General features: G+C 39.4%; 1 protein-coding gene across 7 annotated transcripts in view; it reads left to right on the top strand.

The window, feature by feature from the left end:
* The window catches only part of CALD1 (caldesmon 1), a 197,074-nt gene that overhangs the window by 170,289 nt on the left and 3,641 nt on the right, over window positions 1–23,144 (top strand). For all 7 annotated transcript variants that reach the window (XM_074826266.1, XM_074826269.1, XM_074826271.1 and 4 more), the window contains 8 exons: window positions 3,410–3,558; window positions 8,357–8,612; window positions 10,220–10,360; window positions 16,797–16,840; window positions 16,934–17,012; window positions 19,261–19,398; window positions 20,377–20,472; window positions 23,036–23,116. In XM_074826266.1, the coding sequence (XP_074682367.1) occupies window positions 3,410–3,558; window positions 8,357–8,612; window positions 10,220–10,360; window positions 16,797–16,840; window positions 16,934–17,012; window positions 19,261–19,398; window positions 20,377–20,472; window positions 23,036–23,116 (984 nt within the window). The remainder of the gene's footprint in view (window positions 1–3,409; window positions 3,559–8,356; window positions 8,613–10,219; window positions 10,361–16,796; window positions 16,841–16,933; window positions 17,013–19,260; window positions 19,399–20,376; window positions 20,473–23,035; window positions 23,117–23,144) is intronic.

The following is a 23,144-nucleotide window of genomic DNA, read 5'->3' on the forward strand; positions in this document are numbered from 1 at the left end:
TGAATATCCATCCACTGAAAAGTAAATCTTTTGCATGTGTATCAAGCTAAGCATTCAAAGTGTTTTGCTCAGTTTTGAAAATCTCAGTTGTTGTTTCTTGGTTTGTGAAGAGAAATTGACAATCTCAGACTCCAAACCAAGTCAAGATCAGGATCCGCTCCTCACCCCACTTCAAGGACATAAAATTAAATGAGGCCTATTTCTGAACCATATATGCAGTTAAGAGGATGTCAGTATATCATGAACAAGATCCTGAAGGAATAGTGTATCTACATAATCAGATTTTGCTTTTGCAGTTGTTCAACACAAGCACATGTCCTTTCTTAATGTGACCAAAATCTGGCCCACAGAGTTCAGGTTTTGATCAAATTAGCAAGCACGATCTTCTCTTCTTTTCTGTACTACTCAACAATTTTTGGTTCTTAAAAGTGGCCTGGAAAGTTCATAAAAACAATCTTTCTCATGATGTGAGACTCCTGGTATTTCCTGCTTCCAGTTTGGCTAGACGTGCTGCAACAGTTGCTTTTCTCATGGTATTTGGGTATGGTAGTTGGCTCTAAATGGAAGCCCTAGAGCCAGATGCCCACAGCTTTTAAGTCACCAAGTAACTGAGCCTAAATAAGGAATCAAATTTGCCAAATGGCCCTAGCTTCAGTAACTGATTCACTGTGGTCTGAAGGTGTTCAAACTGGATTTAGAAATCTCAACTCTTGAATATTAGCATAACACCCTAACAGGAAAGAAGCTGTGTAGAGAAAGGTTAAAATATAAATAAATAAAGCTGGAAATTAGCTAAACATGTTTTTGGTTGTGTTTTATCTTGACTTGATGGTCAAGAGTTGTGACAGCATGTGAACTGTTTTCAGTTCAGGTAATACCACCTGTCTACTCCAACTGGAGTCAGTGTAGTAATTTTTACTGAATTCAACACAACCTGAATTAGCCTGTAATTTAGGGAAGCACTGAGACAAGGGAGGGTACTTCTGTTGCCTGCCTTTGGAATGGGACATAATAGTTTCTGCTTCAATCAATCTCTGGCATTAAAATTAGTAGGATAAGGATTGGGCCCAAAAGCTGTGAAATGTTTCTGTAATATCTTGTTTTATCATCTTTTTGAATAAAGAAGCCAAGCTGTATTAATGGTTTTCTCAAATGCAGATACATTACCATAAAACCTCCTGGCTTCTGAAATGCTACTTCCTAACCTATTAATTTTTGAACTATAGTGTTTTAATATTAGTTTTCTCAGTGATTTCAATTAAGATGTAAGAGATATGACCCTCCCCAGTGGACTTCAATACATCAGGCAGCTGGAAGTATTGGCTTTTTAATGAGACTTAGAAAGGTCTTGATGAAAATCTCAGCAAAGGAAATCCTATGCTCTCAAAATCCCAACACAGACATCCTGGCATGTGAAATCTTGCAACCATCAACATTGCTGGTTTCAGTATCACCCTGACTGCGACTGAAGGGTTAGGAGATTGCTAACAGGCAGCAGAGATTTTTGCTGTGAACATGATCACTAGCTACAACCTTGCCCAGATTTGGGAGCACCCAAAAGATGTTACTGTCTGATGGCATTCATTAGGCTCAGTGAATAGCCCTGGTTGTCTCAGCCCAGCTCCTAGAAAACAGAAAACCATCCCTTGAGGCGCTAGTAATAATGGCCTTGTTTGCTAGCAGTTACAGCATCATGGCCAAAGAATGCACGGTCATGGAAACTGAACTCCCTTCTTGTCCGTCAGGGCTCTTCTGCCAGGTCATGGCTAAAGCCCCTTGGCAGGAGAGGGTGGGAAAATTCTGCACTCCTGCTGTCTGCTCTCCAGACAGAGCAAAAGCCTTTGTGTTCAACATCCCTCACCAATGGCAAATTTGCTTGAGTAGTTTAACCAGCCAGTACTCACTTGTAGTGTGTCACCTTGGCCTTGTCTGTTGTATCAGTTTCTGTGAGCAAGCAGACTGGCCTCAGGTAAAGTCAGAGGCTGACTTGGGGACTTCACTCAGCAGCTTAATTCAACGCCTTAGGAGAATCGTGACTTTGAAAATTCTGAACTTGTCCTTTATTGGTAATATTGTAATATGTAATATCCTTTATATTACATCTCCAGAAGTTGTTCTTTGATGAGGAAGGATAGAAATTTGATTTGATCTGGGGATGGGTGTGTGTATGGGTTTTTTTTTATTTCAAGGTGCAGCTTGGAATGCCATAAAAGCAGCTGTGTTGCAGACGGGTTGTTATGGAAGTTCTTTTTCTTTCTAGTTAGCAAATGGGATGGCAACAGGCTTCCAAGGGACAAAGGTATTTTTTTTTCCTAAAGGTCTTCATATGAATTTTTCACAGAAGGTGTTTCTTGCTTGCCAGCTAGAATCTTCCTCCAACAGGGTAGAGCTGGGAAAAAAAAATATTTTGGAGGTAAATGTTTAATCTGCTGCTGTTGAGAGTTTATTTAGACTGGTAATCTAACTGAAAGGGAATAATTCTACCTGAGGATAAAGAACTTAAATCAGTCCATATCCTCCTTCTCTTATCAGCATCTAGCCATGACTCAGCAGGCTGGGATCAGGCCATCTGTGGTATTGATAAATACTTCAGGCTTATAACTCTGAAGGAATATGGGAGAGTGAAATTCATGCACTAAGTATACTTGATTATTATGAAGAATTATAGGACAAAGCTTTGTAAAGATCGAGGGAATTTTTGCTCTCATGTTTCCAGAGAGAATATTTGCTTCTTCATAGGATTAAATATTAATGTCTCATAACACTATCCATGACTAGCCCCTGGTAGGATTGTGCTTTTTGTCAGAGTAAGTTTTACTCTGACACAAAGATAATTTTGTGGTTTGGCCATTATTCTTGCAATGCTGAAGTATCCATCTGCTATGACACTAGAAAGAATGTGAACTTTGTTGAGCAAACTTGACAATTGGTGAAGGTTATGCGCTATTTTTATTGTGCCGGTGCCTATAACCTTGTATCAAGAATGTATCAACAAGCCTAATCCCAAAGAGTTTGCAACCCAGAAATTTAATAGGCAACAGGTGAATGATGCTGCAGGGGAAGGGAAGAGGGTTGGGGTGCCTTGGTGGGGTGCAGTTGCAGAGTGAAGCAAAGTGGTAGCATAGTCCCATAGTCACAACAAACTTTCACAGAAGACTGATAATTTTGTTCAAGATGTTCTCATCTTGAATTCAGACCAAGATAGCAGAGTGGTGGTTGATCACAGTTTAGATCTTTACAGACTACTTCTGCCATAAAGCACATAAACATTTTGAAGACAGTTTCTTAGTTAATCACTAACACGAAAAAATCTGTGTTCCTCAGCTGTTATTTAGGATGCCTTATTGTGACTTCTTTTGTTTGTTTGTTTCTTGGTTTTGTTCTATGATTTATGGTATCTGCTGAGCAGGTAAAAGATGACAAGGATAAAGGAAAAGCACCCAAAGAGGAAATGAAAAGTATCTGGGATCGTAAGAAGGGAGTTCCTGAACAAAAGGCACAGAATGGAGAACGTGAACTCACTGCCCCAAAACTTAAATCTACTGAGAATGCTTTTGGGTAAGTTCCAAGTAAGCCATTGGGCTTGCTTATGTTGTAGCAGAGCAGGGGGCCATCTCCGGGCCTCTGTGTAATAGCCTTGTTGTAGCACCTGAGTAGAAGACTTAGGTTGGCAAGATCAGCAGAGGCTCCAGTGTTCATTGGTTATAGGTGTGAATTAAGGCTTTTAGCCTATTTTCTAACGAACTGCCCCCACACTGTTGCAGTAACTAAATGAGGTACAGAAAGCAGATGTAAATAGCCTTGCTTCCTCAGTAGAGACAAGTGGCTTATTTTTGCTCTGCTGGGGTTTTCCTTCCTTGAAGAACATTTATTTCTAATATCTGCACAGAGACCAATAATGACAAGAGCCCAGATTTTGTTCTCTAATTTTTAAAGTCAGGTCTCAACCTTTACTAAAGTAACATATTTCCAATTACCCACCTGCTTTTAATCACACTCTGCATATCAGTATGCATGCAGCACAATACAGTTGGTAACTCTTCAAAGAGCTGCTTTCCTGATTTCAAGGCAAACCTTGAAATTAATGGCTTCTCTATAAAAGTGATTTTTCAGTTAGGTGAAAATCTCTCCTAGTCAAAATGTTCTATTTTTTGTCTTTTTATAAGCTGTATCAAAGTTTGATTTTTATTTTTCTTTTCAAGGAAGTATTTGCCTTATGGCTATATTAGGAAATTCAATGAAGGTAAAAATTTTCTAGTGAAAAGTTTATTAAAAAGGATTCTGCCTGCTAAAAGGAGGGAATACATGAAGCAGAGCAGAAGGTTTTCCTTTTGGCAGAAAAACAAGAACAAATGGGTTAGAAAACCAATTTTTTTTCCTTCTATACATCTCTTCCTCTTTGACATTGACAGAAGCAAAGAAAAGGTTAAACTCTCCAGGCACTTTGAGAAATCTCTGCATGGCAGATGGGATTTTCTGTTGTATCTCAGCATTCCCCTTGTGATTCTTCCGGGAAAAACAGACTTTCTCAAAATAAAATGCAGTTCAAAAGTCCCTGGAGACATCCTGACCTAAGGCCAAAAGACAGACAGAGATGGAGATGGAATAGCAGGAAATTGGCCTTGCTCAGAACTGTCCTTCTTCATGACTTGGGTCACATCATCAGTAACATGAGAATGGTTTTCTAAAAATATTTCTGTTGTGTTTTCACTTGCTTTACTTCCTGTGGGAGACAGGCCTTAGTGGCAACATGTAGATTTGAGTTTCCACTCCTTTTTTTTTCTTTTTCTGTTTTTCTTCCACTGTTTCCCAAATGTGGGAAGAAGCCAGTTAATAGCCTTTTATCAGCAGAGTAGAAGACTTGGGTTGGTAACATCAGCAGAGGTTCTAGTGTTCATTAGGTTGTTAGGTATGAATTAAGGCTCTTGGCCTTTTTTTCTAACAAACTGTCCCCACATTGTTGGGCTTTGTTTGGAACTATCTTTCTTCTTGTTTTTACATGAATTTATCAGATACTAGTTAGGAAGCATGTAACTTTGCTAACGCTCAGTGGTGAGGATTGAGAATAAAATAGAGTAGTGGAGGATAAAGAAAAATCTTATCTGTGTCATTTGTTTACGTCAGTAAGAGAAATACAGAATGAAACCCCATTTTATGGCTTCCCCTTCCATCTTCCCTCCCACCTGCCTTTCTCCCTCTTCTCATACAGAACTGCAAAAGTCCTAAATATGATGCAACATGCTTTTTCACATTGTTCTGACATTTTTGGCTCCCACAAACTACTTCTTTCCTTTTCTCCTTGTCTGAAAGCTGGCAACCAACTTAATTTCTTAGCACCAAAGAGGTGCTTACGAAACTCTTTTTTCACCCAGCATCTTGATACTAATTTCTCAATGTGGGCAGTAGGGAACAGAGATTCCGAGAATCTGTTGAAAGTAGAGGAGTTTGGGAGATGGAGGAAAATAAGCAGAATTACTGCCAGTTTATTGTTTGCTATTTTGGATTATGCAGAACCAGTAGGGGAAGTCCTGTAAACTGCACAAGAATAAAATAAGCTAGAAACTTTAAATGTCCTTCTTTGTAAAGAGGACAAAATGGTCACCTGACGTCTCCAAACAAAAATGTTAAGAACAGATTCTACCTTTGGCTTTTATCAGTTGCAAGCTGAGAGTAGCTGTTAATTTCATTGAGGCTATCTGCACTGAAGTCTCTGACAACTGACCTTTCTTTTGTGCTGATATAAAACTGAGTGGCTATTTATAAAGGGAATCTTGGCAAATGTTATGTTCTCAATTCTCTTAATTCTGGTCTTGCCAGGGATATCATTATGTCTATCAGAAGTGACCACTTGCATGTTCTTTGGGCCCAGAGCTTGCAGGTCTGGATGGGCTGGTAACACAGACTTCAGAGACCATGAGGAGAAAAAAAAAATAAAATTAGTGAGGTTCCTGGGATGCTTGCTATAGAGGCTACAACCTTGCAATGAAGCAGGAAAGCCTTAAAATAGCCAGGGATTTCTCATGGCCTGTTCAGGATAGGTACACTGAACCCTTAGAAATACTTAGTGCCTTATAGAGGCTTGTGGAACATTTTGGGTTCTCAGTACCTCTGCAAACTGAATCAGAGGTATTTCAGGCTGGACACCCAAAATCATACCTCACACCTCAGGTATTGGTCTTCACTTCGTTTTTGAATGGGCTAAATGAAATTTCAAATAAAGTTTCTAATGTTTTCTCACAATGCTATAGTTAATTGTATATGTATTTTTTATTTAAAAAGCATGAGTTCCTTTCTTTAATTAGACATCACTACCTGATGCAAGCCCTCATTCGTGACCACTTACATTAACTTGACACTTATGGCTGGAGGGTGATCTTGTGGTTCTACTTTCATGGTTTATATGATTCCACTGAAAAGACACACTCAGGAATAGGGTCTGGAGCAGAAGAGGATTGTGATAAGGTGATATTAGGGAAATATGTGTTAGGTACTTGTAACTAGGTTAGAAAATCAGGCACAAGAATGTACTGGGTATACATACATTCACAGACCTCTAGGACATTTTTTTTCTTTAGCTTTGCTTTGTGGTGTTACACTTTTGCATAGAAAAGACTTTCTAAACCCAAGTAAACACATTGCAAATTAAGTGCCAGGTCCTACTACTTTACTGTTGAACTTGCACAGATGAAGTACAGAAGTTGAATTCACCTAATAGCATCGGTTTGGTTATGCTAATTTGCCATGTTTTTTAAATGATACAATTCCTAAATCATGCATGCCATGCTAGAACCAAATTTCATCCAATTTGGTAAGATCATGTGGGGGCAGAGGATTTTGTGTTAGTAGATTCTATTGTGATATTGAAACCACAGGCAATTCAGCTCTGGTCCTACAGCCTTTTTTATATGGTTAACTCCATGTAGATGAGGCATCTATCTGAATGAAGACCACCTTTGCAGGATTGGGTGTGATTCACTTGATTGCAAATTTATATGATATTTGTTCTTCATGTTGTCATCTCTAATCCTCTCTAACAGTTATTGTTATTGTTGGAACACTTGATTTGTACCATCTTGTGGTATTATACTCTGCAACACTTTGGTTGCATTAATTAAATCATTAATATCAAGCTTTTTTAAATGCCAACAGAACAGAAAGGTTTTTTTTTAAAAAATCCATAAGTACATTCCCTTTCTGTCTCTTGTGAATAGCACACTGATACCTCTTAGGTACCTATCTCCTTGTCAGCAGTAATATTAAACGCACTCAGGGAGCAGACATTTGTCCAAACACTGGTGTGGTAATTGTTTAACTAGGCGATACTATCTTGCTCTGTTGAAAGTATGCACTTCACCTATGCAAACTCTTTGGGGGTTTTTTTGGTATTCTTTCTCATATATTCTCTGTCTCATATATTACAACTGGTTGGAAAACTTCTGGTTTTTGCTTGTGGAAAGTTGCCATTAATAAATAATTTCCAGTTCCTTAATAAAAAGTCATACTTTCCCTGGAAAATGTCAGGAAAAGATCTGATGAACCTTTCTGTTCATACAGGCTGGGAGAGTTAAAGTAATAGGTGTTATAGATGAGATAGGAACCTTTTTAGGTTTTTAAAATACTGTTGAAGCTGTTAAGATTCTCTTCCCTCTCTTGGGTCCTTCTGTTTTCCCCAAGTCAAGTATTCTGTTCTGTCCCCAAAGATACTTGTCTTTTTCTAGAGGGCTTATAAAAATTACTTGCCTTTGAAAGCAAAGGATATAGTGCATCTTTTATTACACAGAATATAGCATAATATTTTTGCTATGAGTTTTTTATATGTAAATTTATCTCATTTAAAATCAACAGAGAGGAGTTAGTTATGGCTTTCCATTGCTTTGTTTTCTGTATGAAGTACAATATGCTTTTGGAAGTGGTTCCTCTGTACGCAAACTGCGGAGTAGAGGTATGAAACTGTAACAGTTTACTGTATACCATAGAGATGCTGGTGAGATATGATACCACTTGCTGAAGTTACATGAGATGTAAAATATTTAAAGCTCAGTTACTGAATTTTCTTAAAAATGAAGGTGGCCTGAGTTCTCGGGCAGGGTGGTGCAGCTCCTGTGCCCACAAGCACATGGAGACTCCTTCCTCACTGGCAGCGGATGGGAGAGGTGCTCCTTATACTATTGCAGCCTACTAACTCCTGATGAAAATGTTTTGAGCCTGTTGTAGTTTGTAAGGAGCAAAAGGTCTTTAAAAACAACATCTCTGAGTGCCAGGCTCTCATGTTGCTAGTGAGCGCATGTCAGCGGGTGGCTCTGGCCAGGAAGGGAAAACCGGTGGTGCATCACCTTCCCTTTCATTTCTTTCCCAGCCGCTCCAGTTTGAAAGGGACTATAAATGCTGAGGAAGCCAAGCCAGGGTCTCGAGTTGAGGCTGGAAAGCGGTTAGAAGATCAGCGCCATCGCCGAGGCGAGAATGAGGAGTTTGAGAAGCTGAAAGAGAAGCAGCAGGAGGCAGCGGCAGAGCTGGATGAGCTGAAGAAAAGGCGGGAGGAACGCCGGAAAATCCTGGAGGAAGAGGAGCAGAAGAAGAAGCAGGAAGAAGCTGAGAGAAAAGCCAGAGAGGAGGTAAGTGTAAAATATGAACTACTGGACTCTGTTTTGATTTCTTTGTTGTTACTACTTTACTTCCAATGGCCTTGCATTAGCTGATAACTACAGCAGTGTCTGCACAGACGCTTTTAGGCAACGAAGTTGGTGGCTGGAGGTCAATGGGTCTGTATTTAACAGAAGGGCAGAATGAGGCCATGGGAGACTGGCTTACAGGTGAGGAAGGAGCATGTCACAAGGAAGGCAAGACCAAACCCAAACATACAGGCCAAAGTGTGCTGCTTCTTTTTGGATCTGATGTTGCTCTGTATGGGAAATTGTTGCTATGTCTTTGCTTCAGATTGCCCCCTTTATCTGGGCCCTCTGGGTTGTGTGCTTTTCTAGGCATTACTGTTCCTCAGCATCTGTCTGGAGATGGTCTGGTGCAACAGACCTTGATTTCAAATGTGCTACCCAGCATTAAAATCACCCCATTTTCTAACCTTCATATTTAACTGCAAGTATGCCGTATTATCAAAGGTGCTTTAGTGAGGACCGGAGTTAAAACATGCAGTCATCTGGGGTGGAAAGAAACATTACAGTTCTAGCCTCAGGAAAGAAAGGGCTCCAATATACATCTTTGCAAGTCAGGATTTAATCTGTGATTGCTGCAAATTTCTTATCTTCTTGGGGATGCAAAATGTTGGGGGTAGTGTTATAGCGACAGAGTTCTTAATTTATTCAGGGTGTCTTTTTGACATTACACAAATTGAACTACAAAGCACATGTCAAAATTTGTCTGCTGCAGATGAGCTGGACTGCTACTGTTGTATCTAGTTACGATGGGCTATATCTCATTAGGAAGACATTCTTGTCTATTTAAATATTGAGTACCCAAGCACATCTGTTTGCTTGTACTTCCTCTGACAAGAGACTCTGTAAATAGGATTTCCAAATCTCTGGTGCATCATTTAGAATTCTTAGTTGTTTGAAAAACAAATGGTAGATGAATAATAATAGTGTTTGGCAGCTGAGTGCCAGTTCCTTTAATATACTGAGCTCTTTAGAGTAGAACTCAATAGATGCTGAGAGTGTACAATACCTTGCGGGTCAGACCCTGCTGATGAGCACTCACAATGGTTGTGCTTTGAGGGCTTCTGGTTGGACTTGTAGCTTATGAAGTGAAAAATCATGGTATCTCTTTGGATGAAAAACTGTAAGCATTTAATCTTCACTTTTTTGGGCACCTTTTGATTTTTCTTTGTGAAGTATTAACCTTGGCACAAAAAGTGCCAGAGTAGATGGACAGAAGGACAGTACAAAGACGATACATGAGGATACAGAGAAACTGAATATTTGAATATTTTTGTAAATGTGCTTTTTTCTCTCTTTAAGTGACACTATATGGCAATAAATCTGGTGACTTCACTGTGAGGAGACAATAAAGCAGGACAGACTAGATGCCTTCCCTGCTGCCTTAACACTGTGGTGGATTAGCAGCAATACGTTGCTAGATTTCAGATGAACTTTTTTAATTGACATAAAAACCTGTTCTTAGAAAATTTGGTAAATGTTTGCAGGACTGCAAAGCCCTGTAATGGTGATCTAGTTTCTGAAAGAATAAGTGACCATTTGTATTTTTTAAGGAGGAAAAGAGGAGGATGAAGGAAGAAATTGAAAGGAGAAGGGCTGAGGCTGCTGAGAAACGTCAAAAAATGCCAGAAGATGGTCTATCTGAAGACAAGAAGCCATTTAAATGTTTCAGTCCTAAAGGTTCATCTCTCAAGGTAACCTCCCCACTAACATCTATATAGTACATAAAAATTATTTGGGGTTGCAGTCCAAACCAATAGCCAAACACCAAAGCAGTGTGGAAATACTTGAAATCAGACCTGGGACAATGGTCTGAAATAGACCTTAGCCTGAAACCTTGGGATGATTGAAAATTAGAGATCCTTTCCAGAAATAGAGTTCAGACTGGGAGTTACCTGTTCTTGTTGATGAAAAATGTCCAGAAAGGATCTTCACCTTCAAGAAAAAATTATTTTGGAAACTTAGAGCTGTATTACTGTGTTGATTGTCAATGTAAATTTGTTATAGAAGTGCTTTGTGAACTGGAGTACATAAAGATCACAAATGTTCTCTCTCTCCTTCCACTTCCACAATTACTTCCTTCCTTGCCAGATTACTTTGTCTTTAAGCATATTCAGCCTAATCATCATTAACTGAAACTGCCCCATATGGGAGTTCTAGCTTATGGCTAATCCCCCTAAAAATAACATCTAGAAGTACTGGGCTAGATTTCATTTTCTTACATAACAAGAAAAAAAATTCCTCCTGTTACTACAGGAATTTCTAAGTGGTCTTCTGTGGCCTATATTATATTGAAAGTCGGATAAATCAATTAAATGGCCTTTCAGCATGGAAGAGGAATCCTGGCCCCACTGAAATGATTGGGAACTTTGTTTTGGTATTCAACCCAGTTGCTTTCTCAGCTCAAGCTCAAACTACAGATCTATTAATTGTTTTCAACTATCTTTTCCTTTTCTTGTTTTGTGTCATTAGTAGTCATTTAACAATCCAAAATGTTTGTCAAAAAAGGCCCCTTTATGGGCACTAGGAGAAAAAAAAAAAAAGGCAGGAGGTTATCAGGTAGGAGCTCATCCAGCCATGAAGTGGAGGATCTTGATGGAATTAAGAACTATGTTGAGTGACAAACTGCATTTAGTCAAAATTATATTTCTGCTCACAGAGAGCTATACTTTGAACCAATCTGGAGCTTTAGCCCTATACTGTTTTGGGTCCAGTTCTAGCAAATACAGCATCCAAATGCTTTTGACTGGACTTGTCTTTGACTTCTCAGGCACATTTGAACCTGAAAGACAAGGACTGAATACATACAACTGTAAACGAAGATTGCCAAGCTTCACGACTTGCTCCTATCAGATAAACCTGGTCTTGCCATTTTGGTTGCAAAAGACCATGTCAATAACAGACATTATAAATGTACAGCTTCTTCCCAGCCCTCCTGGGAGGGCTTCCTTTTCTTCTTTCTGTTTATTGAGATGTCTTTTATGACATACATTTGGAGCTTTAGTTCACAGATGACTCAGAAGAGAGGAAATTACACTTGAAAACACATAATAGAAAGATAGAGATCATAATTTGGGGGAGAGTGGGGAAAAAACACTGGATTTGGCAGGAGGTTAATAGCTTTCAGAGAACTTTTGGACTGATGTTACACTCTTCTACTAAGTGTATTTTTAGAGGAAAGCTGGAATTTTCCAAACGTTGTTAAGCATCCAAGGTCCAATTTCTTTTATGATGATAATTACTGCTAGTTCTTATGGCTTGTTAGGTAGAAGCCGCTTGTTACAAAAACTGATATATGCAACTCTGTACAGATTTTCTTTCTTTCTCTGTTTCTCTCTCTGGCAAATTGGTGATACTGTACATATTCCAGTCTGGTGTCTGTGGGTGGCCAGAGTAGATATGTAATGCTGTTGAGCTTCACACCGTAAACTGTCTCTTAGCCTTCTGTGGTCAACAGCTAAGGAGAGAATAATCTCATTTTAATAACCTGACATCAGACTCCAGTTTTTAAAACACAGTGTTACCTTTCATTTGGACAGACTTCTCAGGCTGGTCTAACCTGGTTGGTACACAGCTTTCTGTTATGTACTGTCCAAGTTATCTTTTGACTTGTAAAGCATCTGGCACATATTTTCTCCCTTGATGAATGTATCATCTGGTTAGATGTGTCATGAATCATGTGAGAACCCTAAATGCACAATTGTTGGTGGGTGGTTGGAATTAATAATGAAAAAAGGGAGGCTCAGTATTAAGATACTGTATGATACATGTGCACATTCTGACTTCTCCTAGATCACAATCTGGCCAAGCATCTTTCTCCTTCCTTGTCCTTCTTTATGCGATCAGTTTTTGGGAAGAAAAAGAAGTTCCTGGGAGTGTCTTAGATGAGGAAAGTAGGGTATGCTATTTACCAAGTGAACTACGAGAACAAAGGAAAAAAGGGAGATAACTGAAAAGCAGTTTTCTTTGGGAAGGAGTGTTACTGACTTCTTATATAACTATTCTCTAGGTTAATCAGAAGAGAACAGGATATTTCAATACTAAGCCTCCTCTTGGGGGTGAACTCCACCACTACAGAAATGCAAAAGCAGTTAGGCGTTGAGGGGGGGAAGCAATGGCAGGAGGCTGGGAGTATGGGATATCTCCTGTCTTTACAGAAAATGTCTGCTGGGAAACATGGACTGATGTGACTGGACTCTGCAAAGTGATGCTGACAGCTAAGCCAGAATATAGGACTTTTCAGGGCTTGAGATTTTTTTTTTTCTTAAAGACCTGTCTTGTCCTATCTCATCATTGCGTTCAATACCTGGCAGCTGGAGCAGTGACTGGAAAAAATTAGACTCCACACAATCAGTTCTTCCTAGATGAGCTACTCTTGCAGCAGAGGGAAGATAGATAAGAACAGGATCTGTGATGTTTGTTTTTCCCCATCTTTGATGCTGATTGCAGCACGCTAGTCTGGCAGGTAAACTGGAGTAAATTGGTGCACTCTGCACAGATGCTGCTGACAGCAGGAAAAAGCCTAACTGTGCTTAATGAAGCAAAAGAGAGCGTGAGCCACTCAGGGAGGATAAGGAGAAGCCACTTCATTCCCAAGGACTATCATTCCAAATAGATTTCCACTAGGTTTTTTCACCTGTTGGATATGAGGCAAAATTATAATAGAGGGTTTACTGCTTTCTGTGTGCATTTTTTATTCCTCTTCCTCCCTGACCCAGTTTTTGAGAAGACTTTTTCTATATATCACTTTACAACACTTTCTGTTGCATAATATTTAATACACAGTTTAGAATTCTGAAGAATCATTTAATACCTTTGTATGAAACAAGTTTTACTGGGAATATCTAGATGTTTTGTGTTTCCCAAGTCATTGGCTCAAATTGTGTGTTAACTCATTCCTCTTCCATTCTGTTTGTTTTTGGAGAATGTACAGACGGAAGACAGTGCACTTTGACACCCACACTTCAGTTGCATTTTTGATAGGCAAAACGCTTCTTGCACAATCAGTGAACAAAAGATGTCTATATAATATTGAATGTGAATAAATGTATACATATATCTCTATATAACATCTTGCTTAATTTATTCCTTGCCACCTGTATGTGCTGACCCCATTGAGTAAGGGCCTAACCAGGTGTGAGAATTTGCATGGTTTTGATTTATGTCCATTGGTTTAATTTCATCTGACTTTATCAGCAGAAGGGTAGGTGTCTGTCTAAGCATTTTGTTGTCTAATCTAAGCTTCTTTGGTAGTTAATAGAGAGCCACTCTCAGTGTGCAAGAAATTCCACCTTTCCTATGGTGAGGTGAGCTCCTCTGCCTCTCCACTCATTACAGAGGAAACCAAAATGAGTAATTTTGACTAAATGCTTAACTTTCAAGAAACTGAGGTTAGGTGGGAGAGATGCAGCCTGAGATCCTGTGTTCTTTCTCTCTGGTCATAATTTAGAGGCTGGCAGGTTGACTTTTTGGAGTACATGTGTGTTCTGTGCCAGAGGCTTTGGAAAGTAGTCCATGGTGACAAGACATAGTCCAAGCTATTTAGCAAGATTCTGTTTAAATGAATGCAGGAAAAAGATTATTCTTATTTCCTGGCCTCAAACTGAGGAAATACCTTGTGTTTTGTGCTAACCATCTTGCTTTGCCTGTTTCTCTTACAGATCTATTTTGTAATACTGTTTACTGTATGTGCCAAACGTTTTAAATTCTTTGCATGGAGTTTGTGTGGTGTGCAGTGGATAAATGACCTTTAGATGTTGCTGTACAGCCTAAATGTATTTGACCTATATGTTTAATCCATGTGTGTATACATGTGTGTTTGCTCTAAGTGTATCCAATGTATGCTTCTGTTTCATGCATTCTGTGTTTTGAGGAAGATGCTCTAGAACAAATTCCCATATAAATGTGCAGAAAATGTGTTATTCATCCACACAAGGCACATGGTTTCTCAGGAAGAGGACCATGTTCAGCTCTGAGGGTCGCTTCCTAACTCTGCTTTCCTGTTTAACTTATTTTCTGGTTTGCTTCCTCACTCTTCTGTTCTGAACAATCCCCAACTTATTCCTGATACCACAGCAGATGCTCTGAGAACTGTCATTTCCAGCAAATGAAGAAGGACTCCATGTCTTTTTACTACCACCCCAAGAATACATGTTCCTCTTCCCCCTAACCTATCCCCATTTTACACCAGTGCCTACTGAAGCCAGGTTCTCCTGCTCTGTAGAAATAATCTCTCCTTCCTGAACATAGGAAGACTATGACAAATCTACTGTTAGCATCTTTAAAGATCTGTCCCTTTTGTAAGATTTCAAGTGGAATCTAGGTTCATCTGAACTAGAAGATGCTCTAAATTAATCACTAGAACCTTGAGTCCTGGTTCTTTGACATAGTCCATATTGTCTGTCCTTGCTACCAGCCAGGGTTTCCCTGATGCGGTTGGGGAATTACCCATTCATGCAGAGCTGGGGAGAAAGCAGCAGCTCCTGTTGGTATAACTCATCATTTTGATGCGTTGCTGGTTATGACCCAGGAATCAGCGTTGTGGGAAACTTTTCCTACTGTACCATAGTCAAGGAGAGGTGATGTGTTTTAAGTTACCATCAAAGATCTGTTCAGTCACTTTTAATCAAATAATTTACTTGCTCGTTTTATGGCAATGCCGACTGCATTTCCTCCGGGTGAAACGAAGTCATGAACTGTTAAGGCTGGCAGAGGAAGAGCCGCAGCTCCCGACCCGCGTGGGTGTTGAGGGCTCTTCAGCTCCTGCCTGGTGTATTGCTGCCACCTTGTGACAACAGCACCTTGGAACAGTTGGTACCTATCCGAGCAAAGTCCGTCTTTCAACTCAGGACTGTGTTTAGATCATACATTGACAACTAAAACTGTTGATGTAATTTACTCTGTAAATTGTATGTATATTTTTTAGAGCTTTAGAGATACCCTTGAGCTGGACTGATGCTAGCTGGAGTTCCTCCAGTGAGCTTGTTTTGCAAATTCTGCACTGAACTGCCTGAGTTTTTGCTTGTATTGGCTTGAGAAATAAAATGTGCATGCCCTTTGATGGGATTGCTCTGGGATTTAGTATTCTGGTACAGCCTGGATGCAAAGGGCACTGAGGAGAACCATTTAAAGGAATGGCTGTCATTGCCTTATTTTAAAGGCGTGAATGCCACAGCGGTCACTGTTAAAGTAACTTGAAAATGGACAACCCATACTGAGACCAGGGAATCCCCAGGAATCCAGCCAGGCTGATTAATAGTAATTTCCATCCCCTGGAGCTGCTTGTGTATATTTTACTCTTAAGTGAAACTGTAGAGCCTGGGACAAGAAGTGGAACAATGCAATGTGGAAGAGACTTGAGGAAGTTTGATTAAAGTATTTCCTGGCCCAGAATGCAAATATCTACCCCCTATCGTGACATGTTTTAAAACTTTATTCAGGGATGGAGTCTTTTTGTTTTCAAATTATCGGGAGATTTGACATATGTCTTATGAGACCTTCATAATTCTTTTCTCCTGGAAACATTACAATATTTTCCTATACACAGAGTAGAAAATAATGATGAAATGTAAGATACCAGTTTGCATAATAACAGCTGGTAGATATTGACTCAGCAGTGACCTTGCTTGAACATGAGCAGAGTATAGTCTGATTGGTTTTTGCATGAGATAGAGTATATGGCTGAGTTCCAAACCTGGCTTAGTCTGATGTCTCAACTCAGAAAGACTTTATTGAATTTGCTGTCTGTCTCGAGAGATAACATACTTGCTCTTATGTGGAAGATAGGAGGAAATTTGACATAGACTTTGGGAATATCAACGCCTTTCATAAGATGAACTTCTTCCCTTTTCTCCTTTCTGTATTGGTGGTTTATTCTCTTGTTACAAATAAGGCACTGAAGAAATATACAGGATGCAAACATTAATGCAGAAAATATATCCACCTGTATGAATCTGTAGCATAATAGGCTCCTAACTATAAAACCTGTGTGTGTGTCTGTGGTGATTTCTGTTAGAATGCATCTCTTTCAGATTGATCTTTTGACATTTAAAATGACATTTTAGCCTGGCCTTGTACAGCCTGCCTTTTTATTAACTGTAAACTTATAGTTCTTGTTTCTCTCTCTTCTAGATAGAAGAGCGAGCAGAGTTTTTGAACAAATCCGCTCAGAAGAGGTAAAGGAACAAAACAGTAGTTTCAGTCAAAACAGCAGTGTTTAACTGGAGGGAATAATAATTTCTTTCTCTCTTTTTTCCTACTTCCTACAGTGGTATGAAACCTACCCACACAACAGCAGTTGTCTCAAAGATTGACAGTAGACTTGAGCAATACACTAGTGCAATTGAGGTAAGTTAATTCCAGGTCACGATTGCTGTAGTTTCTAGTGGCTTTTGGGACTTTAATCAGCCTAGGTTTTACTGTTCAAAAACTGCAGGGATTTTTGGTCACAAAGTCTTTTCTAATGTGACTTCAAGAACAAAATGCTTGAGGCACACCTATAACCGACATCTAGATATATATCTAAACAAAACCTCAGATTCGTGTCTTCCCTTTCATGCTACAATTTTGTCTGTCTGCTGTGTAAGCTTGGAGTAGCTCTTGAAGGACTCAATCAGCATCTCTTGAGTGACAGTTGCATCCTCTTCTTGAGTGATGAGAGTACTATCAGCAGAGAGTTGATAGTCATCCTGAGCAAAGCTGACTTAGCAGCTTATTTAGGGAGAGCAAGAAACTGGGCCTGTGTTGCTGGCTGCCACTTCAGAGTGAAATTCCTTGGCAAAGACAGACACTTTAGTGAACTAGGGAGTTAAGTAGTGACAAAGGAAAAACAGAATCAAAACAAAATGCAGGATTTGACCCCAGGTAATTTTGACAAGTAGTGGCTGATAATGTGCTCTGAAGCCAGAATTGAGGGCTTTTTCTTTCATAGTCCAAGGAAAAATATGTGTTTGCTTTTTTGTTTTGGTTTGGGTTTTTTTTAGCTGTTTTTACAAATCAGTGAGTATAGGCAATGTGAAAGCTACTGGTTAATATAGCAGGCCAACTGGACTCAGTCAGTAAGTGTCATGGGAACAGAATAGTATCAAAAGGGATATTATCTCGATAGCTGTGATTAAGGTCTAGCACTTCTTCATTCCCTCCTAGATTTTTTTTTTCTCCTCTTTTTCACATACAGAGTCTAAGCATGGTATTCCATTAAGGTATTGATTGGTTAGGCTTTATTATCCTTTAACTTAAAGGAAACTTTAGTAATTAAAGATCAATTAACAAAGGCTTTTTTACTGTGACAGCTGTCTGGTTTAACCTTTCTGCTAGGAAGCCTATCCATACTGGAGCGTTTTATACTGTGTGTTAGTTCCCAATGAAAAAAGCACATGCACGACAGTGCTGAAGGCTCAGGCTTGCCTCCAGCACCTGTGTCAAGCTGAAGGTAGCACAAACCCCTCCATTAGAGATGAATGTCAGCATGGCACCCAGTAGTCTCCATATCATCGAAGTAGGAGCATACAGCTTCTGTCCTCCTGCTTCACTCTGCGCCTTTTCTGGATGAGATATAACCACCCTAGAGTGACCAAGGGCTTTCATTTGGCACTGGGGTTTGATGTTAAATTCCTTAAAAAGAGTGGGTAGGTTGGAGGTACAGCTCTGTCTGTCATAAGAAATTTATGTAATAGTGAAGTCAGGCTTTGTCAACCCATAAACATCGGACCAGCCCACCCACCAGCTTGTATTAGGTTCTCCAGTATTTTCAGTAGGGCTGTGCTAAGGTTCTGAGTCTTTATGCTCCATTTATATATTAAAAAGCATAGCTCTATAGCAAGGAACAGGCAGTGCAGCTTCACAGCTATATACAAATTATTCCTTTCAGTTTCTGATTTTTCCAAGAGTTGCCAAATCTGACTTGCTTTGCAACTAAAGAGGCAAAGAGTCAGCTTGTACAGGTTCGTATTCTCTTTAAATCTGTGTTATGTAAAATGTACATAAATTTTGAAAAGAAGGAACAGGAGAAGTTTGGTCCAGTGTTTTTGGTAACAATGAAAAAGACACACTGCCAAAAAGCCCCCAGTCCCACACTCTTTAAAAAAACACCTTATTACAAATATACTGTAATAGCTGAAATTTATCCCTAGAATCCCAAATTGTGAGGTTAAGTTGTCTGGAACAGGTGGAGAAAAGTCTGATGCTGAATGACAGAGCAACCTTTTTCCCCCACCTCTTCATGAAGATTTCCTTAGCTGCATCCCTGAAAGAGCCATGCTTAGAAGATGCAGGTGCTAAGACTTGAAAGAAGACAAATGAAAGGCTTGGAGCAGTTGTGTGCAGAACTATGGTTTGCCATGAGCTTTAGAAATGTAACAAATGCAAAAATCTAAGTGATTGCAGCTTTCATAGCTGGTTGTATCAAGGGTGCAACTGCAAATCAGAAAGAGGTGGTCAGTGGTGCCTCTTGGGCTGGGTACTCCTTTCCATCTTTGCATGATCATCACTAGAACCACTTACAGCTGCTGCATTCCCCAGTCCTGCCCCGGAGTCAAACCACCCTGCAACTCCAGCTCTTAATGCCAAACACCAACTGGCCTCAATTCTTCTGCAGGGCACAAAGGCTGCAAGACCAACTAAGCCAGCAGCCTCTGACCTTCCTGTTCCAGCCGAAGGTGTCCGTAATATCAAGAGCATGTGGGAGAAAGGGAATGTTTTTTCATCGCCCTCTGGGACAGGAACACCAAATAAGGTACGTGTTTAATTTTATATAGTGATTATAAAGAATTATGTTATGGACCTGACCTTGCCATTCATGTTACTGAGTAAGCCTGGCTGCTCCTGTTGACATCACTGGTGAAGAATATCCCAAAGGATCCTGAGGACCTCGGAAACCCACAGAGTTGTGTGGCTGCAATATTGAGTATAACGGAAGAATTTAGTGACATACTGAGCTAAGTTATGAGACATTCCAGAGCTACATCAGATATCTTAGACAAATATATCTGCATAGTTCAAGGGGAGTACAAAGAAATTCTTTCTGTTGGGAAAGATTCTTTTGGGGGGCAGAGGAGGATTAAATAGGCAAGGTAATGATGATGTTTTATAGATAATGCATAGAAGCATTTGTGAGACCTTTATCTTTTCTACGTAAATCCTTCAGGCAACATTTCCTTTCTGTAAATTTATGTGAGTTGATGAGCATTCATCAAGCCAAAAAACTGAGCCGTGGATTGAAGGGAGTTATTGCAGATAGTGATGAAATTTCAGTAATTTGTTCTAACATTTTAAAGATTTATTTTGATAATTTAAATTTTAGGCCACTTAACTCCTCTATGATGTGGGGTTTTTTTTGTAAAATTTTAGTTTAACAAAACAAAAATGTAGACTTAGACTGGTGTCTTTTCTTTTAGGCTAAAGATTTTTCTCCTTCGAGTTTGGGGTTATGACAGAAACAGCAGGTTTATGTCTAACGTGTTCCTGGGTTAGCACTAAAGTGGAAATGATTTTGTCAGCCCACATTTATCAGTACTGAAAACTAGAGGGTAGTACTGTGTAGTTCATAGAGACAATATCTTCAGAGCACACAGGATGACTCTCAGCTAGCTAGCCATAGTCTCAATGAAGACCTCTACATTAAACTCAGGCTTGGCTTTACTTTTAAATCTAAACCATGGAAAACATAGTAAAAGCTATTCTGAAAGTCTGATTAGATTTTATTATTTTGCAGGAAACTGCTGGACTGAAGGTTGGTGTCTCCAGTCGTATCAACGAGTGGTTAACCAAGACCCCGGACAGCAACAAATCATCTGCTCCAAAACCTTCTGTAAGTAATCTTGCAACAACTGTCTCTTTAGTAGGTGGGTTCTCTCCTGGGGCAGAGGTGGTGATGGTGCTTCCTCAACCAGCTGATGGTCTTTGGGGTAACCTTGCTGCATGTCCTCTCCTGGAAGCCCACAGAAGCCCTCTAGCTGCAGACTCCCAGGTAGTCAGAAAAGGGGGAGATGAAACAGGGCAGTCACCTTAAAGCTTAGGGGTGCTCTAAAAAGACAGTGCTCAGAGAAGCACTTCTGTGGTAGAGAAGGACATTAACTTACCACATGTGAAAGGCCTACCATTAATTTAGAAATTATCAGCCATACATCTTGGATGAAACATTTGTGCTTTGGCCTTTGCCGTATAAAAATCTTCCAAGTATATTTTTAAACCACTGAAGTGCTTTAGTCCTTTAAGAGCCTAAATGTCATTTCTAACAAAGGCCCTTTAGCATGCCTATTACTTCAACAAGAATCAAAGCAGAAAATGCTACCAAAGTAATAAGCTGGGAGTGTGGGAAGCAGCAGTGTGGATATGGGAAGGAGCAGAAACAGGTAATTGTGGGTTTGGGAAGGATAGGGATGAGGAACTGCAGCTGTAGGTGTCCATATTGGAGAATGGCGGGGCATCACTCATGGTGTTAATGCTTCAACTCTGGGATTTTACTAAAGAACTGGTTTCTTCCCATATCCCTGTGTAGAGTTTTTCTGCCAGTCCACTTGCCCTTTATAAAAGGTACAGCCTGAAAAACATTTTCTCAGTTCACACTCCTATTTGCCCCAAAGACAAGCTTGAAATTTGAAGCATTGTCCCTAATGTCAGTATTTACTGGTAGCTACATGGAGATTGTGTCCTATGGACATGAATATAAAAACAAAAGTCATTGTGGTCACTGTGTTTAATCACAAGCGCTGAAACCAGCACAGAATCTGCCTGCAGATTTTCTTCTCTTTCTTTTAAGTTGCATCTTTTAGATAATGTAAAACTAACCTCTTGTTTTCCCCTCAGCCAACTGTTTCTATCTATGTCTGCATTTCTGTCTTTCTCAATAGATTGTTCTTTTTTCTTTCAATATCTCTGCTTGAAGGAACCTGCTCATCTCCTGTTCTTCTTCTTTGGGGGTCTGTTTGCTAAGTTGGTCAGGTAAATCTGTTTATAATTGACTATGAAGAATGATATACATCTGTAATGTGTAATTTTTACTTTTTTTACCAGGATAAATCAAAGGGAAACCTAGAATTTCTTAGTTAGCAAATAACTTCCTACCTCCATCACGTTCCCCCAAAATTAAGAGTCGTCCGAAGCTTTTGCGACCATCAAGATTCTTGTGGTTTTTGGAACAACATTCAATTAAAAGTAGAGGGAGCAAAGATTCAATTAGTTTTATGGTGAACCTAAATCACAGATCCCAAATGATTTCAGGATTATGGAAGTGGTTTTGTGATAAAGTCCACTGCAATTTTGCTGTTTTCTTCCTTCCTCGGTTACTGCTGAACTTGCTTTTTGAAGTACAGAATTGGCTTAAAGTCTTAACCATCAGCAACCCTCTTTGGCTGCAAATTATGATCAATTCTAGAGCATCTCTGTTGGGTGCAAATACCTCTTGCAGAAATTGCATTTCCATTCATCACTGGGCATTTTTCTATCCCAAGTTAGAAATTCTCATGCAGAGAACTACCTGTCTATGGATGGCAAGAATAAGATTCTGGAAACCGTGCAGGACTTGAACACTTTTTGAAAAGGAGAGTATTCTTTACAAAAGTTTCAGGTCTTTTGTTTGTGAACCACAGAGGTAGATACCATTCCATTTGTCCTTAAGCAGGTGCATTGCTACTAGTCTAGCATAATTTGTAGTCCTGCTTTTCCCCAAGAAGCAGCTTGACATTTTTACTGAGTTTTGCTTAAAGTCTCCATATACACTCATTTTCAGAGAATGTTATTTTTTAATGACTTACCTCACCTGATTTTTTTCTGTCAGGCTAGTGATTGGTACGTGCTAAGGTTTTAAAGGATGCAGTGGAATTTCAAATTGATATGAAGGACTACAGTGTTAAATCCTGAAACCTATATTTAAGAATGCAGAGGAAGATCTGCTTTTCTGTTGTATTAGAAGTCCTACTCTATTTTTTTACATTTTTTTAAATAAGTATTTTGATTCTGATCTAAAATAACTGAGACTAGCTACTTCTGAATTTCTCCCTAATACAAATACTATTTTTGAAAAAAATCTTTTTTTCTGCAAAAATTGGAATTATCTTTCTTAAAAACTTGATGGTACAGTAACTTTTCACTGTACTCCCTAGGATGAACATAATAGCTATGGCCGGCTAGTCTGTGCAATACTAAACAGATGCAGCAGGATTGTTTTTTGTCATAAAGCATGTATATGTGTGGAGTCATTATGCGAAATGTTGTTCTGAATAGCTTTATAATTGATAGACAATGTAGTATTTACCACTGGTGGATGCTCCTCAACTCTCCTTATGAGGAAGTCGCATTCTAACTTTTCCTCTAACAAAATAAACCAGAACTAATGTTGGTTTCTGTTCTCTGACATTTATTTAAAAATACAGGATTTAAAACCAGGAGACGTATCCAGCAAACGTAATCTCTGGGAGAAGCAGTCAGTTGAAAAGCCAGCTGCTTCTTCGAAGGTAACACTTCAGTGCATTGTTAAAAGGA

Source organism: Strix aluco, chromosome 5 (genome assembly GCF_031877795.1).
Source record: "Strix aluco isolate bStrAlu1 chromosome 5, bStrAlu1.hap1, whole genome shotgun sequence".
Taxonomy (NCBI): Eukaryota; Metazoa; Chordata; class Aves; order Strigiformes; family Strigidae; genus Strix; species Strix aluco.